Genomic DNA, 19,220 nt, shown 5'->3' with positions numbered 1-19,220 from the left:
GTCTTCAAAATCTACAACGTAGTAATCATGTGCTATATGAAGTTATGAACTCTACGCCAAGCTCCACAACCTCCACCACAGTGGGACCCCCAGTGACTATAACTATAGACAAGTCTATCCTCATCACAGTGATTCTTATTCTGAGAGTGACAATTCTCACTGTGAGTTCATTCCTTGATTCTGCCTCTGGTGCATCTAAACATGCCCTAAACTTTTACATGTTGCATGTAGGTCTAACCTCAAGTCGTGAAATAAGTTAACAGACTCAATAAGTTTAAGCATGAATTCATTGTTCTATTGGTTTATGATGCTTTCCCTAACCATGTAACATATACTAACCTAACTTAAAGCTCTAATACCAGATCTAACAGGGGTCAAGTGACCTAGAGGTGAGTAATGCAACGATGAATCAATCAAGCACGAGGATTCAAATCCCAAACAAACCACATGCATACAATTAAATGAAAATGAAAACCCTAGGGCTAATTTCTCCTATGATGTATAATGCAACCTAGAAGAAACAAATCTCATGCAAATAAGATGTAAGCCAGAAGGCCCAGAACATCATCGAACCAAATTGATAACAAGTATGAGAAGTGTTTGTTGGAAATTTGTAGTAAAAGAAATAATGAAAGAAAAATTTGACTTGTATTCCTCTCAAAATCAATTACAATTTGGATTCCGATTACAAAAGAGAGGAGAATGAATTTGATTCTCCCCTTTGTTTAATTCTGGGTTCTTCACGGTGGCGATGAGATGCCTCCCTCGAATGCTCGCGTCGAGTTTGGTTCTCGTTGACGATCCGAACGTCTTGATTCACTGGAACGATGTCTTCTCCTCACGATTTGACGCTGTGGAGAACTTGCGTGGCAAGTTTCGAAATAACTTTTGACGAGTTGATAACTCTGAACGAGTTTTAGAAGAACTCGTAGAGTAAGTTTTGAACTCTGATTGAGTTGATAACTCTGACGAGTTTTAGAAGAACTTGCAGAGCAAGTTTTGAACTCTGATCGAGTTGATAACTCTGAACGAGTTTGAACTCTTGAAAAAGAGTTGATTTGAACCGAAAGTTCGGTTAATAAGCCAAGGAAGAAGCTCATGTTGCTGGTCTCCAAAACTCCTTGTTGCTGCAGAACGCGGCAAGATGCTCGATCAAGGATCCCCAAAAAGTCAGCTCCCCCTCTAAAAAAAGAGGATCCGAACTCAGTTGAGTTTTGAGGTATTTATAGGGGGTTAAGGGTATAACCGCCCCCTTAAATATCTCCTTAATGAGGGTTTAATGGGGTCTAACTGCTCCCCATAAATCTCTCCATGATAGGGTAGTGATCCCCTAAAATCTTGGGGAGAAAACGGTTCTGGAACCGTTCAAATCGTGCTTGAACGAGTTAAACGCTGAAAACAGCGTTCTGGGCTCGAACTGTGCGTTTCTGGACCTGAAACGCACAGTTGAGGTTGAAAAACGCACAGCTGGGGCTGAAAACGCACAGCTGGAGCTGAAAAACGCACAGCTGGGCTGAAAACGCACAGTTGAGGCTGAAAACGCACAGCTGAGGCTGAAAACGCACAGCTGAGGCTGAAAACGCACAGCTGAGGCTGAAAACGCACAGCTGGGCCTGTAAACGCACAGTTGGCCTGTTTCAGGCTAAAAACGCACAGTTGAGCCCATAAACGCACAGTTGAGCCGTAAACGCACAGTTGGCCTGTAAACGCACAGTTGGCCTGTTTCAGGCTAAAAACGCACAGTTGAGCCCATAAACGCACAGTTGAGCCGTAAACGCACAGTTGGCCTGTAAACGCACAGTTGGCCTGTTTCAGGCTAAAAACGCACAGTTGAGCCCATAAACGCACAGTTGGCCTGTAAACGCACAGTTGGCCTGTTTCAGGCTAAAAACGCACAGTTGAGCCCATAAACGCACAATTGGCCTGTAAACGCACAGTTGGCCTGTTTAAAGGCTGAAAACGCACAGTTGTGCTGTTTTAGCGATTAACTCTGCGTTTTGATGTTGAAAACGCAGAGTTAAGCCTGGGCGTTTTGACTCTGTAACGCAATCTTTTGTTTGTAGGAAATTTGAAGTAAAAAGACAATGAAAGAAAAATTTGACTTGTATTCCTCTCAAAATCAATTACAATTTGGATTCCGATTACAAAAGAGAGGAGAATGAATTTGATTCTCCCCTTTATTTAAAACTGGGTTCTTCACGGTGGCGATGAGATGCCTCCCTCGAATGCTCGCGTCGAGTTTGCTTCGACGGGAAAAGACTAACCGGCAACGCGTTTTAGGCGTAGGCTTATCTCTAATTAGGGATCGAGATAAAGTCCCCCAGGCATGAATCCTGGTGTCTTTTTCACGGCGAAAGATTAACCGGCAACGCGTGTTAGGCGTAGACTTATCTCTTATTAGGGATCGAGATAAAGTCCCCCATGCGTGTGAGGCATGGATTTTGATGTCCTTTTCACGGTAAAAGACTAACCGGCAACGCGTGTTAGGCGTAGACTTATCTCTATTTAGGGATCAAGATAAAGTCCCCCATGCGTGTGAGGCATGGATTTTGATGTCCTTTTCACGGTAAAAGACTAACCGGCAACGTGTGTTAGACATTGACTTATCCCTACTTAGGATTCAGGATAAAATTCCCCATGCGTGTAAGGCATGGATTTTGGCGTTATTAATAACGACCTGCTACGATATTGAATACGTAGGCTTTGCTATTATTGCGGGAATAGGCTACCCGGCAGCATGTGTTAGATGCAGACTTATCTCTAATTAGGGATCGAGATAAAGTCCCCCATGCGTGTGAGGCATGGATTTTGATGTCCTTTTCACGGTAAAAGACTAACCGGCAACGTGTGTTAGACATTGACTTATCTCTACTTAGGATTCAGGATAAAATTCCCCATGCGTGTAAGGCATGGATTTTGGCGTTATTAATAACGACCTGCTACGATATTGAATACGTAGGCTTTGCTATTATTACGGGAATAGGCTACCCGGCAACATGTGTTAGACATTGACTTATCCTTACTTAGGATTCAGGATAAAATTCCCCATGCGTGTAAGGCATGGATTTTGGCGTTATTAATAACGACCTACTACGTGGATTTTTGGTGTTATTTCTTCCTGTGTAGCTTGAAACACCGAAAGAATTAACAAGTTCATTGGGGGGTTGACTGTTAGAGGTGTTATGTTAACATAACAGTATTTTATGGACCTATCGCTCTATTGAAGAGAGTCGATAAGTTGATTTGGTCGTCAGAGGTGTGGTGTTAACTTGACGAGTTTGTGGACCTATCGCTCCATTGAAGAGAGTCGATAAGCGGATTTTGTCAGAGGTGTAGTGTTAACGTGACAAGAAAGATATTGCTATGGAAGCAATTTTGAGAACTTATCGCTCTATTGGAGAGAGTCGATAAGTGGATTTTTGTCAGAGGTGTAGTGTTAACGTGACAGGATTTGTGTTGCAATTGGAGCAACTTTGGGGACTTATCATCCTATTGACGAGGATTGATAAATGGGTTTTGTCAGAGGTGTATTGTTAACGTGACAAGAATTTGTGTTGCGATCGGAACAACTTTGGGGACTTATCATCCTATTGACGAGGATTGATAAGTGGGTTTTGTCAGAGGTGTAGTGTTAACGTGACAGGATTTGTGTTGCAATTGGAGCAAGTTTGGGGACTTATCATCCTATTGACGAGGATTGATAAGTGGGTTTTGTCAGAGGTGTATTGTTAACGTGACAAGAATTTGGAGTGATGCAAACTGAATGCATACTCTGTGGGGATGATGATCGTCAGAAGTGTAATGTTAACTCGACGATGTGAAAGATTCGTTACTCTTAATCCAGTGGATTCCAAGTAACCAACCCCCAGTCTTGATGAAGACTTAGCAGGGGAATAAAAAAGAGGTAGACAAGACACATCACCTATCACCTAGTGGGGCACTATCCATGAAGTCGGAATAGAATCACATCACCAGGTAGGCCATTATCTGATGAGTTTGACTATCAGAGGTAATTGTTAACGTGATAGTTGTTGGAGGCCCGGCATCCTACTGAAGAGGATTAGCTTCAGTGGCCGTAGTATCTTCCCCTTCTGACTGAGGAGATTGGACTTGGTCCGATTGCTCTGGAGAAGGTTGGGCTTGGTCCGATTGCTCAGGTTGATCCTGCCTACTTTGTTCTTCAGCTTTGATCCTGGCAATGATTTTTTGAGCCTGCTCGCCTTGAGAGATTAGTTGTCTCCAAGAACGGCATTCTGCAACTCCTATTCGGGCTAGGAGGTCGGTTTGCAAGTTGTGTCGACAGGTCTCTACTAAGGTAGATTGTGTCATACCTGACGAACAGCGCAAAGCCATATTTCGAAACCTTTTGACGAAGGCTTTGACTGATTCCCTCTTCATCTGCTTAGTAGAGAGAAGGGTATGGATGGAGACTTCTGTATCCTCTTCAAAGAATCTTGACAGGAAGAGTCTCTCTAGATCCGCCCACTTTTGGATACAGCCCGCAGGCAGTTTCCTGAACCATTCAAAGGCAATTCCCTTGAGGGTGCCAATGAACAATCGAGCCAGTATGGCATCGTTCGATATTATATTTCCAGTCTGTGACTTGAAATGATAAATATGTTGGTTCGGTGATCCCGTGCCGTCAAAAGTTTGTAGCGTCGGGACCTCGAACTTTGGAGGATAAGGGGCTGCATCCCATTCGGCAGGATAGGGTCTGATAACTCCCTCATCTTGGAGCTCGCTTCTGTTAGCAATGGCTTTAAGGCGGGCTTCCAATTCTTCCATTTTGGCAGACTGAAGATTCTGCTCGTTCTCAGATTCCAGTTTGTGGGCTTCTTGGTCAGAAGCTGTATCATCAACCACTTTTCCCTTCCCTTTGCTTGTGTGAGGTCGGGATGAAGACGCTTTTCCTCTCCGGGAAGATTCTTGCCTAAGCGGCGAATCTGTCTCTTGAGATTTGGCCTTGTCTGCGACGATTTGAGTCAACATGGCCATGAGTTCATTGATGGCCTCCTGCTGAGATTTGAGCATGGCTTCCTGTTCATCAAGTCTCTTTGAAAGGTCTTCCGAATGTTCTGCCATGTGGACGAAGCTCTCATGCCCAACGAAAGAGCTTGATGATTGGGACTCCGCAATGGCTGAGTGTTCGTCATCGGAATTAGTTCCTCTGGCTAAACTCTGATAGTTGATAGGAGGAATGGCTCCTGTTCGAGTCCGAGTACGTTGGTAGATTCCTTCAAACTCGTTAGTGATTTCTCTGACGCTTGGAGAATGATCTGTCTCTGACCCGTCGGAACTAAGGGTTGATGATCTCCCTCTACCAACCATGTTAGAAGTGACTCCAAGGTATTCAACCTCTAAAGTCTTCTTCCTGTGATGATGCCGTCGATTATTGAGCAAAACGACATTCGTCGGTCGGTTGAACATCGACAGCAATTCCCGCAAATCAGAGACTTGGGATGAACCTCTCACAGAGCGTGAGGGTAAAGATGGAACCCCCTGTCCATTAAAGGATGAGACTGGCTCCTGGTGAACATGGATCTTGAGTCCACGTTGATCTTTTTGAACACGACGAATCGCATCGTGTTCTGAAGAAGAAACACGAGGGTCGTGTTCTGTTTTACTAACGCTAGACCGAAGTCTGCGTTTTGTTGATGAAACGCACCTTTGCCGGTTGCGTTTTTGTTGGTTAACGCAGTTTGTAAGTCTGCGTTTTGGATCTTGAACGCACTCCTGAGAGTTGCGTTTTGGTTCTGAAACGCACTCCTGAGAGTTGCATTCCGCCAAATCAACGCAGTTTTGAAGGCTGCGTTTTGATTGCACAACGCACCACTGAGGGCTGCGTTTGGCATAAACTGAGCCCACTCCTTTAGAGGTAGGGCTGCTCGAGTAATCTCGGCGACTAAAGGAGAGGGTTTCCTTTGGCATAGGAGCAACCTTTGGAGCTTTAGTCTCCTTGGCACCTCTCACAGAGCGTGAGGGTAGAGATGGAACCCCCTGTCCGTTAAAGGATGGGACTGGTTCTTGGTAAACATGAATTTTAAATCCATGTTGATCATTTTGAACACGACGAATCACATCGTGTTCCAAAGAAAGAACACGAGGGTCGTGTTTAGCTTGATTAACGCAAGACCAAAGTCTGCGTTTTGCTAGTGAAACGCAGTCCTGCGATCTGCGTTCGGATTCAGAAACGCACTCCTGAGAGTTGCGTTCAGTTTGTGAAACGCACTCCTGAGAGTTGCGTTTTGGTTCTGGGACGCACTCTTGAGAGTTGCGTTCAGCCAGATCAACGCAGGTTTGATGTCTGCGTTTAAATTTTGGAACGCACTCCTGAGAGTTGCGTTTTAGTTCTGGGACGCACTCCTGAGAGTTGCGTTCAGCCAGATCAACGCAGTTTTGAGGTCTGCGTTCTGATGTTGGAACGCGCCTCTGAAGGCTGCGTTCTATCTGGGAAACGCACCCCTGAGGGTTGCGTCTAGCTTGGCCTATGCAGAGCTCATATTGAGGCTCGCAAACGCGGAGTTCGCGTTGATTGGAGGATCGGCTCTGGAGTCGTGCCAAAGTCGAGACTTCTCCTTTAGGGAGGGGACTGTATGAACAGTGCAACCCCCATGGGAGATAGTCTTTAGATGAGTTGGCCACAATTGGAGCTTTAGTCTCCTCGGAAACTTTGTGGATCTTGCGCATAGCCTTGGGGCTAAAGGATCCGGAGGAGAGGGCCTTCTCAAACTTGGCTTGATCGAACTCGATGATCAGAGTTTCAACGGTCGTTCCAATGAGATGAACGTCGGATTGCGCCACCACTTCTTCGTCAGAAAAGTTGTTCCCCAGCGGAGTCGCCATCTTTTGTTTGTTGGAAATTTAAAGTAAAAAGACAATGAAAGAAAAATTGACTTGTATTCCTCTCAAAATCGATTACAATTTGGATTCCGATTACAAAAGAGAGGAGAATGAATTTGATTCTCCCCTTTGTTTAATTCTGGGTTCTTCACGGTGGCGATGAGATGCCTCCCTCGAATGCTCGCGTCGAGTTTGCTTCTCGTTGACGATCCGAACGTCTTGATTCACTGGAACGATGTCTTCTCCTCACGATTTGACGCTGTGGAGAACTTGCGTGGCAAGTTTGAAGATAACTCTTGACGAGTTGATAACTCTGAACGAGTTTTAGAAGAACTCGTAGAGTAAGTTTTGAACTCTGATCGAGTTGATAACTCTGACGAGTTTTAGAAGAACTTGCAGAGCAAGTTTTGAACTCTGATCGAGTTGATAACTCTGAACGAGTTTGAACTCTTGAAAAAGAGTTGATTTGAACCGAAAGTTCGGTTAATAAGCCAAGGAAGAAGCTCCTGTTGCTGGTCTCCAAAACTCCTTGTTGCTGCAGAACGCGGCAAGATGCTCGATCAAGGATCCCCAAAAAGTCAGCTCCCCCCCTCCAAAAAAGAGGATCCGAACTCAGTTGAGTTTTGAGGTATTTATAGGGGGTTAAGGGTATAACCGCCCCCTTAAATATCTCCTTAATGAGGGTTTAATGGGGTCTAACTGCTCCCCATAAATCTCTCCATGATAGGGTAGTGATCCCCTAAAATCTTGGGGAGAAAACGGTTCTGGAACCGTTCAAATCGTGCTTGAACGAGTTAAACGCTGAAAACAGCGTTCTGGGCTCGAACTGTGCGTTTCTGGACCTGAAACGCACAGTTGAGGTTGAAAAACGCACAGCTGGGGCTGAAAACGCACAGCTGGAGCTGAAAAACGCACAGCTGGGCTGAAAACGCACAGTTGAGGCTGAAAACGCACAGCTGAGGCTGAAAACGCACAGCTGAGGCTGAAAACGCACAGCTGAGGCTGAAAACGCACAGCTGGGCCTGTAAACGCACAGTTGGCCTGTTTCAGGCTAAAAACGCACAGTTGAGCCCATAAACGCACAGTTGAGCCGTAAACGCACAGTTGGCCTGTAAACGCACAGTTGGCCTGTTTCAGGCTAAAAACGCACAGTTGAGCCCATAAACGCACAGTTGAGCCGTAAACGCACAGTTGGCCTGAGCCGAAGGCTTTGGTTCGCTTCCTCCGTTTTGCCAAATTCCTTACGGTTTGAGAGATATCTGCATTCTAATATGAAGAGACCGTCAATTTGTAGTCTCTTTTGCTAGAGCTTTGCACAGATCGTCCTCTTGTAATCTTCGTCTTGGCTCCTTGAGAATATGAGAGTCGTCAGATTGTAACTCCCGATGTTGATTGTGAATGCTTTTGAATTGGGGCCTTCATTAGTTGTTGTGAAGGTCGTCAGATTGTAACCTTCTACGTGAAAGTCCTCAAATTGTAGCCTTCTGGAAGTCGTCAGATTGTAACTTCCGTCATCGGTGTTTGATGGGGGATTAACTATCTATTGTGATTTTTAGACAGCCTACAAGAAGTTTCATAAAATACAAAATTAAAAGTGAGTAAGATGTTTAGCATTCACCTAGAGGGGTGTACAACTTCATACACTATTTTACAGATCGATGTAAACTGAAATCCAAACCCCCCCCCCTCTGCAGATGGTTGTATCAGGTGGTTGCAGATCTCATAAGAAATATGTGGAACAACTGGGCTCAACGCTTCCTAGTGATTTATTTAGAAATCAAAGGCGACACGAAGTAAATCTGAAGTCTGAAGGGCTGATCGGATCTGATCTCAATTGCCAATAGTTAAGCAAGGGCAGCAAAATGTCGATAAAGGCAGAGAAGCTATTGGCAAGGTTGACTGGTCAATGACGAGTTTGGAGTGGCAGTTGAAGAGGTTGGTCAATTAAGAGGTTTGGCAATCCTAATTGGGGTCATATGATTTTGACGTGGCCAGATTAGGAGTTGACAAAGTCAGGAGGCCTTTGTCAGAGAATGAGCCTGGACGATGGCTGACAAAGAGCGATGAACGGTCGACAGAGTTCAACAGAGTTGGGGGTCACCGACTGAATCAGGGGTCAACTAGAGAAGTCAGGCAAAGTTTGGAGTTGTGACTGTTGCTGCTGGTAGCGACTAAGTTGCTCAGCCTGTGACATTTCAGGAGGAAGCAGCATACAAGAAGAGTCAAGGGTATCATTGGCAATATGGGACCAATGAAGCCGGTCGGTTGGCAATCAGCATACGACAAGAGATGCAGGAAAGATGTGAATCTAGGATTAAGATTTAGGAAATAATATAATGACAGATCAAAAGAAAGCTGAAGATTTGGGTCACACCCAGTCAACTTACATGGCTATTGCAACAACATGCAGGGAGATTTCGCAAAAGAAAACTCGCGTTTATTCATCATTTGTCTGCCATCTGAGAAGATTTACAAGATTCTTACATACTAATCCTACATGCCGAACATTTCAAATAAATAAAGAAAAGTAAAAACAGATAAAACCCTACCGTGTGCCCTCACATAGACTAAGTAAACAAGTCCTACATGCTGAACATTGTAAATAAATAAAAAAAGAAAAAACAAATAAAACCGTACCATGCGACCTCAAATAGACTAAATAAACTAAGTCCTATCCCTCAAATAGATAATGTAATATAAAACCCTTTAGATAGGAAGAAAACACTTTATGATTTGTTTCATTCTGTAACACATGGAACATAGATGTCCTAAAAAGTAAACTTCCAATTAAATTATCAAAACTAGCTAAAAAGATGTATTACATAATTTTTGGGTCGCAGCATAGCCGAGTTGTATTATCCTATGTTTCGTAAGAATGGTCTCTGAAGTATATAGATGGTGCATCATGTTCTCCAGAACAAATCTATTATATAAAAGGCTCCCTACCCTATGATAGCAACGTCATATATGGCGCAAGAAAAAAGATAAGCTAAATACATCATGGATGTAATGCAAACTTCAGCTACAATTATTTTATTAGTCATATGACATAATTTGATGCCTAAATTCTTAAAAATTAACTTCAAAAAGCAGCAAGCACCCTACACACGGATCAAGTAGCACTAAATGGGATAGATTTTGCAGGAACAATAACATATACAATAAACACCCAAGAATGAACAATCAATTTTCTTGAAAGAGTCTAGACTTTCTCAGTTTACTTTTACCAAGCATCCATGTGGTAAAAGATGGAGAAAACTAAATGCAAGAGCAAACAGAATAATATTTAAACATGTCGAGAGTATCTAACTTGGTTGAACTTCTCCTCAAAAGTGTTTAAAACAAAAATACAAATTATAGCAATATTACCCATAGTGTGAAAGAGAGCTTGCAAATACAAACAATCCAAATGAAATAGTCAAAGAAACTAGATCAAAAGTTCCGAAGATATGGAAACAGGAAGCACAAAGTAGTTGAGGGGGAAAAAAGGAAAACCAGTCATTGTAGAGCAGTAATCCTTCTGTGTATGAGAGCACATGGGATAACAGATAATTTCATCATGAAAACATGGATGGTATTGAAGTAGACTAAATAAAGTTGGATTATGGGAGAAGATGGATTACCTTGGTCATCATGGATAAGACTAGTAACAAGAGCACACACCATAATAAGAGCAACTTCTAAATGGATGGCCTACAAGTTATATAGGACAAGGGTACAAGAGCTTATCCGATTACACTAAAATCAAGAGGACTACGCATAGAAACATTAAGTCTCTTGTCAACCAAGACTAAAGCAGATCCAATATATCAGTTAGCTGCCAATTTGTCCACTAAGACAAATATGTCCAGCTTTCGCAATAAAACCAATCTAGTACAACTTTCTTTTCCCTTTCGGCCTTTCCTATAGAAAATCATGGCTTGTTCTAAATTTGTCTTTCGAGCTTTAGTTTTGAATCAGATTTGCATGGTTGTGCAAATCATTCTTCTATTACAATTATGACCTAGAAATTTACACATTGCCTATCATAGTTCAACTGAAGTAGTAAACGGATGTATAGATGCAGCAATAAAACAGATATATTGCTCCTTTTTTCTCTGATTACGGTAATAAAACAGATATACTGCTGATTTCCTCATGTGAACATTAAGCGGCAAAAATACTCCTACATTGCTCAATTGTCTACTGTAAAGCAGAAGCTTATATGAGAGCATGCATCTTTACTCAGGCCGTAACAAGACAAATTGCATAAGGAATTCCTTACATGCGTCAAGAAATCAGTAAGAGCAACACCTTAAAAGGCTAAATTACGCATGACCTCCAGCCAGTGTCCAAACATATCCCAGAGACATTGGCAGACTGACCTTGTTTCATCATAATACCATGGCACAGAAGCCTTTTTTAGGAAGTAGGCAAAAAATGAACTTTCATCAGCTACCAGGGGAAGACATTCACATGCAGATGATCATGCATACCCTTTCATGAGAAGGAATATCTTAAAGAAAGCTTTGTGGACAGTAATAAATACTGGGAAATTGTGTCAAGTTGCCAATTGGAAATTTAATTACTCTAACGCTGATTACTCTCTAACGTTCTCCAACACTCATCAGTCCCAAGTTGCCAATTGGTAATTGAATAACTCATCCCTTCCACTTCTACTAGTCACAATGACCAGAGGAGGTTTCAAGATGTTGGACAACGATAGAAACTATGAAAAATCATCACCCCATACTCTTTCAATCCTTCATCTCACTTCAGGACATATAAAAAGTAACCAAAAATCCCAGAATGTCTACATGTAATCCATTGTTTTAGAATCCCCGACATGGACTGATATATCAACCTATATATCCTTTCATAAGGCTTTCCAGTAGTTTCCACAAAATAATATGATCTAAATATCATTTACCGCTTTTTGGTAATTTTTGGGCGATATATCCCCAAAGTGGCCGATATATCAGCCTATATGTCCTTTTACATGGCTTGTTACAAAATAATTTACTGCATTTGGCAATGTTCGGGCAACATCATGATATTCCCAATATATCAAGTGACATTTTTGGACTTTTATTTTGTTTAAAAGGTTGATTAATGTATATTATTAACATTTTTGTATGCTTAGATTTTATTAAGTATGTTTAGATTACATTTTAGGACATCATATTAAAAATGCACATCATCTGATACAGCACTCCGATATTAACCACATATCCCTGATATTTCCCTAATATCCACAATCCAATATGCAGTTTGGTTGTTAGATATTTCCTTGATATGCGATATTTAATACCTTGCGTGTAATTGACCCACTATAATACACTGGCCGCTGCAGCTATCAGAATAACAGAAACCAATAAATTAAGGTAATGGTAAGTATACTACAAACCTCAAACTACATTTGCACTAATAGAAACAAAAGTGGGGGACACTTAATGACTCATAAATTTTACGAGAAAGGAGCCTGCACTTTTGTTTCTATTGTTTCCAGTAATACAAAAGTAGTTCGAGATTTGTAGTCTAGTTATCACCACTTCTAAATTAACCCTCCACAAAGCTGATTGTGTCCAAAACTTTCCTTACAATTCCTAATTACCAATTAACTTAACAAAACAGATCCAAATTAAAGATAATAGCTAAACATTAATTTAATGAAACCATCAATAGAATTTGGAAACATACCCACTCATATCCGCAATCTCCCTCGAAATCTTCATCTTCTTGGTGGTCCCCTTGTACAAATCCTCCAAACTACACGGCAGCCTGTTCTCGATCGGCGCCGCCTTCTGCGGCCGCGAAGGAACATGCATCGAACCCTCCCCTCCACCACCGAAATTTGACCCGAACATATCTTCCCCAAACATCCCTCCTCCGGGAAATCTCGACCCTCCTCCCCTCATTCCCATCCCCCCAAACGGGCTTGCTGACCCGAAAAACTCCGCAAAAATATCATCCGCGCTCCTTGGGTTGAATCTGAACACATTAGGCACGGCCCCGCCACCACCGGCACCGGGAAAGAACGACGATCCACCGGAAGATGGCGGCGGAACCTGGCCCTTCAGCCCCTCTTCGCCGTACTGATCGTAGATCGCTCGCTTCTGCGGATCGCTTAGAACCTAAACGAAATCGATCAAAGGTTAAAGATCTGAAAAGAAAAGGATCGATTGGTTGATTGAGGGAGCGGTTACTAACATCGTAGGCTTCGGAGATCTGCTTGAATTTGGCTTCGGCCTCTTTCTTGTTGTTAGGGTTTTTGTCGGGGTGCCACTTCATGGCGAGCTTGCGATAGGCTTTCTTGAGGTCGTCGTCTTTGGCGTTGCGATCGACTTGCAGGAGCTTGTAGTAGTCCACCCCCATTACTGAAGATCGATGTAGCTGAAACCGAGATTTCTAGGGTTTTGATGTCGTCGATTTAAGAGTTTTATTTTTTATTTTTTATTTTTTATTTTCCGAGGGTTTGTACGGTTGGGGAGCGGATTGAGATTTTGCTGATGGTTAAGGGGGGGTCCGAGGCGAGGTTGGAAGGTTCCGGAAGAACCAACAGTGATAAAAGCTCGCTTTGGGTTTTATATGGGCTTTTTTATGGTGACAATAACTAAGAAGTATTATTTGCACTTCAAGGGCGTGTTTGGGCTTCAACGGGGTTAAAGGGAATTTAGGGTGTGTTCGTTTTAAAAAAAAAAGTTGGAAAGAAGTGGAAAGAGACTGTTGCTGTCCGTAAAAAACCAAATGATGATAAAGACACTTCCTATTATTGTGTTTGTTTCAAAATAAAAAAAGGGAAATTCTTCTCACAAATAGAGAAAAGGTTGGAATGTTGATGGAAAACAAATCCTTAGGTAGAGTCTGGAAGTGGGAGTGAAACGGTGGAAAAGGGGGTGTGATATAATAAAATATTAGGAGATGGGACACAATAAGCGGGTAGCTTCTCGTGGGTCTTCCAGCTCGCGCCACCATTTCATCTCTCCTCTCCTTTCTGTCTCTTGTTCTCGAGAGGAAAAAAAAAACCTAGATCGCTGCTTCGTCTATCTCGCTCTTATCTGTAAAAAGTTGAGGAAAAATATCAGCTATATTTCAAGATCGCTGCTACTCCCTCTCCCTCTTGCACCTCATCTTAAGATTTGGGGAAAAAAACCCTAGGTCTCCATATCTTCCTAAAGATCTCTCTTTTCCAGCGAATCAACATTCAGATTTGTGTTTTTTCCGACCCTGTTGGTTCCTACAGTTGAAATCAAAGTAAATAGGAAGATAAATTTTCCTTTTTAAAGAAAAAATTGATTTTTTAAATCAAATCGCCTCTAACTCAACTTCATGTTGTGATTGTTTTTTTTATTTAATTAAAATATATTATTGTTCAATTTCATGCTCAAATATTACTGAATTTTTTAATATTGGCAACTTGTTATTGATTTTCTATTGAAATATGTTGTCTTTTGTTTATTTATCATAATCTCTCAAAATTTCTTGCCTATAAAGCATATCGCTAATCCTTCAGATGTGGGTAAGTTTTTATGAGGGATCAAAACCAAATCCATGAGTGCATATTGTTTCTTTAACCTCTAGTGATAGTATTTTCATAATGAAAATTAACAAATTAGTATCTGCCCCGTACAATATATATGTATTTCATATAAAGAGGCAATGTTGGTTTTTTGTCTTTTATTCTCAAATTTGAGAATTTTTTGTTGATCTTATATATTAATGTGTGATGCTCTCAATTTACCACATGATCTCTCGGTTCTATAGCCATATAGGCCTTTTCTTGTAAAGAAGTTCATCTTGGTGTTAAATTCTTTATTTTATTGTCAAAGTTTAAATATGTTTGCAACTCTTAATCATATATGCCCAAATTTATTACATGACCTCTCAGATTCTCATGCCTATAGGTCTATACACTTGGCTTGTGCTAATATTGATAGTGAATTATTTATTTTCAACATTGGTTATCATGATTACATGCCTATCTGTAAACCTTGTATTATTTTTTGTTAATGTATTATTTGATGTTGCTCGTTTGTTTATTGGATAGTTCAAAATAGGCACTGATTTTGATTATTAGTGTCAATTTGCCAATTTATAAATAAATCATATTAGTGCTAGTGTTAAGTTACACTTTGCCTCGATAAGTATAAACTTATTTTCTATAATTACTTTTAAGTTAAACTCATTTTGGCAATGTTATTAATGTATATATGCTTATGTATGTAACTTTCTATTTGCATGTACGATATTGTAGATGGATAATGTTGAGGAGGAGATGATGATGAGGATTGTATCTGGGGATGCTATGACGGTGTTACTGATGATGGTTACATTTCTAAAGAGATTACAATCTAGACGAAGGCGTATCACTCATGTACCTTGATAAGAAAAGATAGCGAATGTAAGGTACCGATTTGCACAATTGTCTAGGATATTCAAAGGTTATTCTACTAGTTGTAAAGACTATTTAAGAATGTGTAAAGTTACATTTGACAATCTTGTAACTTTGACGAGGACAAAGGGCCTACTTAAAGACTCTAGGCACATTACGGTTGAAGAACAACTTGTAATATTCTTGAACATCTTGGGTCATAAAACCAAAAATAGGTTACTAAGATCTAACTTCATTAGGTCGGGAGAAACAATTAGTAGATACTTCAACAATACTTTGTATGACATTTGTCAATTACGTAACAATTACGTTCGACAAGTACCAAATCAAGTGCCACCAGAGGTTGCCAACAACCCTCGATATTATCCTTACTTGAAGGTAATTTTTCAACACAACTCTCTAAAGACTACAAATAAAATTGAAGTTAACAAATCAGTCTACATTTATAGGACTATATTGGAATGATAGATAGAACACACATTGATGCTATGCTATCTGGTAATCTTGTAGCACATTTTAGAGTTCGTAAAGGGGTGGCACAGAATGTTCTTGCGGCTTGCACCCTAAACAAATTATTCACGTACATGCTAGCGGGATGGGAGAGCTCAGCTAACGATTATAGAGTCCTTCAAGATGCACTTTCAAGACCACAACCTCATGGATTGAGAGTCTATGATGGTAATAAAATTGCTATTTTTTAAATTGAGGAAATTATTAACTTTCTCATGATGTAATATGTAGGAAAGTATTACCTTTGTGATGCAAGGTATACTACTATGTCTGGTTTCATCTCGACTTATCGTGGTGTGCGCTATCATCTAAAAGAGTATGTTGGAAAAACACCTAATAATAGAAGAGAGTTGTTTAATTTACGACACTCATCACTTAGGTCTAAAATTGAGTGTGCATTTGGAATACTCAAGAATCGATTCAAGATTCTTTCTGCAAAACCTCATTACCCTTTTCGCACACAAGTTCATATTGCTCTCGCTTGTGCAATACTTCATGACTCTATTGCAATAGAGGATCCTAAGGATGACTTCCTTATTGAGACTGGAGAGTGAAGTTGATGATGGTGAATTAGCAAATAAGGATGGAGAAAACTTAGTAGACTTTACTCAATCTCAAGACTCAAAGAGAGCAAATAAATTCAAGAAATGAATGGAAAGATCGTAGGGATCAAATTGATTAGGAAATGTGGGTAGATTATTGTGTCCAACATCACGCGGGTGACACAACTGAAACTGGAATGTTAGACCCTAGAGGGGGATGATTAGGGTCTTATACTAATCTAATCCGATTTTATGCCAATTAAAACTAATTCAAACTATTCTTCTTGCAAGATAGATATACAATATGTTATAAGCAAGAATAAGCAATATGAGCAAATGAATATATCCTAGCAATGAGATATACTATGAAATATATGCAATGATATATAAACTAACACAATGGTGAAATAAACAATCTACAAATGTGATAAGGCAATTTACGATGGCGACAAGAATGTAATGAACACTAAGCACAAATGAAACGCCAAAGCAAACTCAAACACAAGCAAATGATCACGGAGTTTGGACCTTCCGTCCTAAGCACAAATGAAACGCCAAAGCAAACTCAAACACAAGCAAATGATCACGGAGTTTGGACCTTCCGTCCTAAGTCTCCGCTCCCCACTCTCGGGGAGAAATTCACTATCACAATTGGGTTTTCTATGCTCATCCGAATAATATTTACACCTCACAATATCGGTTTTTAACGTTCACCGATCAACGTTCACACCTCACACTCTCACTCGGTTTTCTAGATCACCGAAAACTTTACAACAACACACTCGGTTTTTTAGCTCACCGAAAACCTTACAATCTCATAATATAACAAATGATTTGTTCTCTACAATAGATAAGAACACAATGTAAGCTCACTCTCAATGATACAATCCCACAACCCAAATATACTATAAATGTAAATACAATAAGCTCAATGGTTGTGTGTGTGTAAGCAAAGAGAAATAAATCAAAACTAAACTCAATATAATTCTAGCTTAATAACAATGATAACCAAATATATATAAAAGAGCTAGAAATAGAGTTTAGAAAACTTCTCAATAGATTAAGAGATCGAAGGAGTATAATTGGATGCTCAAACACCAATAGACGATCTCCTCAAGCTCTTGTGAAATAGATTTCACAAACTTAAACTCTCAAATGCTTAAAAGCTTCTTAAACACTCTTTTAAATAAAAACAAAACAAGCTTAAACCCTTGTTAAAAACTTTTAAAATATTCTCATGGTGTATCAAATGATAAATGCAATGAGGTATATATAGGGTAGAAGAAAACAACCCCCAAAACCCCCAAAAACCACTAAAAGATAAAATTCAGCAAGTTACCGTTACTGTGCAACGGTAACATCGGCGGTCGATCGTGAGAAGAAAAACTACAAAACTGGTCTGTGGACTACTGACGGTCGACCGTGGTGGTTGACCATACTGTAGCACAGTCGACCGTGACGGTCGACCACACTTTTCCAGATTTTGACAGATGCTGGAATTTTACGTATCTGACTTTGTAAAATCAATTAAAAATAGTAAATCAACTCTAAAAATCATGAAATTTTGAGGGAAGGTTCTAGACATGTAGATAAATATGTTAGAGAAATAATTTCTGAAATATCTCTTCCCAGTTGATAAAAATAAATGTTTGAATATAGATATACAGTTTCTAAAAAAACTGCTAAAAACTCGGTTTTGTAAATTCAATTGAAAATAAGAAAACAACTCCAAAATTAGTAAAACTTGGGGAAATGTTTTTATATATGAAGATAAACATTTAAACAAAGAAGTTTTTCAAATCGCATTTTCCAATTGTGAAAACGCATCAGTTTTGTAAAAACATGCACGGACACATGCACGTACATGAACAAAAAAACTTGATTTTTTCAAAAACGAGTTCAAACAACTTGGAAACACTTTAGAATGGATTTGTAGACATTATAAGAGATATAAAAATAGTGTGAATAAGTCTTTAATCCATAAACACAATATTTTTCTAAATACAATAGAGTATGAAACAAACAAAAGTGTATATGAAGATATATATTGTTTCATATCTACATAACTAAACCAAAACAACTTAACCATATGAAAATAAACATGTATATATATAAATATGTATTTGTTTCATATTTAAACTTGAAAATCAAAACTTATATTTATATATATGACTATATATATATAAAACCAAATACGTGTATGTGTGTATATGATTGAGCTTAAAGTATTGAACACACATAATATAAATCTAAACTAATATACCCAAGCAATCTTGATCTTCAATAAGCTTGACTTGGTACACTATACGGATGAAGCTGAACTTAGATCTTGAATTTGAATTTCATAAGCTTCACTCCACAATTCCGCCAACCTCCATTTGATATGATCGTGTATATATATATATATATATAACCAAATACGTGTATGTGTGTATATGATTGAGCTTAGAGTACCAACACATAATATATAAACCTAAACTAAATTACCCAAGCTTGATCTTGATCTTCAATAAGCTTGACTTGGTACACTTACGGAAGAAGCTTGAACTTGTATCTTTAACTTGAATGTATATTGCTTCACTCCACTATTCCGCCAACCTCTATTGGATATGATCGTTGAAGCTCTATTCCATCCATCCTCCAACATATTGTTTGTCTAGAATAAATATAAAACACAAATACTAGACAAACAATATTAGATGTAAATTATTTGTAAATCATCATCAAAATAAGAAGGCCAACATGGAATAGACTAATTTCATGTGTGCAATGTATTTAGAATCGAACTCTGTTTTCATTTGTCTAAGACTTGTACTAATTTGTTACTTTTTGTATTTGTGTTATATAATTATGTGTGTTTTATGAATCTGACAGATAATTATGTGTGTTTTATGAATCCGACAGTGGATGGATTTTTGTTGCATTGTAATAATATGATACAATTTTCCCTTCATATA

The 19,220-nt window shown here is 39.7% G+C and overlaps 1 protein-coding gene and 1 long non-coding RNA gene across 4 annotated transcripts in view; one reads left to right on the top strand and one right to left on the bottom strand.

The window, feature by feature from the left end:
* LOC109844847 (dnaJ homolog subfamily B member 13-like) overlaps nt 1-13,384 on the bottom strand; it is a 16,061-nt gene extending 2,677 nt beyond the window's left edge. Inside the window, exons 1-2 of one of the 2 annotated variants that reach the window (XM_020414004.1) lie at nt 13,030-13,384; nt 12,520-12,953 (exon numbers count right to left, since the gene is read on the bottom strand). In XM_020414004.1, coding sequence (XP_020269593.1) covers nt 12,520-12,953; nt 13,030-13,194 — 599 coding nt within the window. In that variant the 5' untranslated portion in view covers nt 13,195-13,384. The remainder of the gene's footprint in view (nt 1-12,519; nt 12,954-13,029) is intronic. The other variant, XM_020414003.1, reaches the window with a different exon arrangement.
* LOC109844491 lies at nt 13,695-15,446 on the top strand. Of its 2 annotated transcripts, none has more exons than XR_002248044.1 (2): nt 13,695-14,073; nt 15,074-15,446. It is a non-coding gene; the product is annotated as an uncharacterized LOC109844491 (long non-coding RNA). The 2 variants fall into 2 exon arrangements; XR_002248045.1 differs by having other exon boundaries at nt 13,700-13,977.

This window comes from Asparagus officinalis, chromosome 6 (assembly GCF_001876935.1).
Source record: "Asparagus officinalis chromosome 6, Aspof.V1, whole genome shotgun sequence".
Lineage (NCBI taxonomy): Eukaryota > Viridiplantae > Streptophyta > Magnoliopsida > Asparagales > Asparagaceae > Asparagus > Asparagus officinalis.
This window is presented reverse-complemented; position numbering and strand designations above follow the sequence as displayed.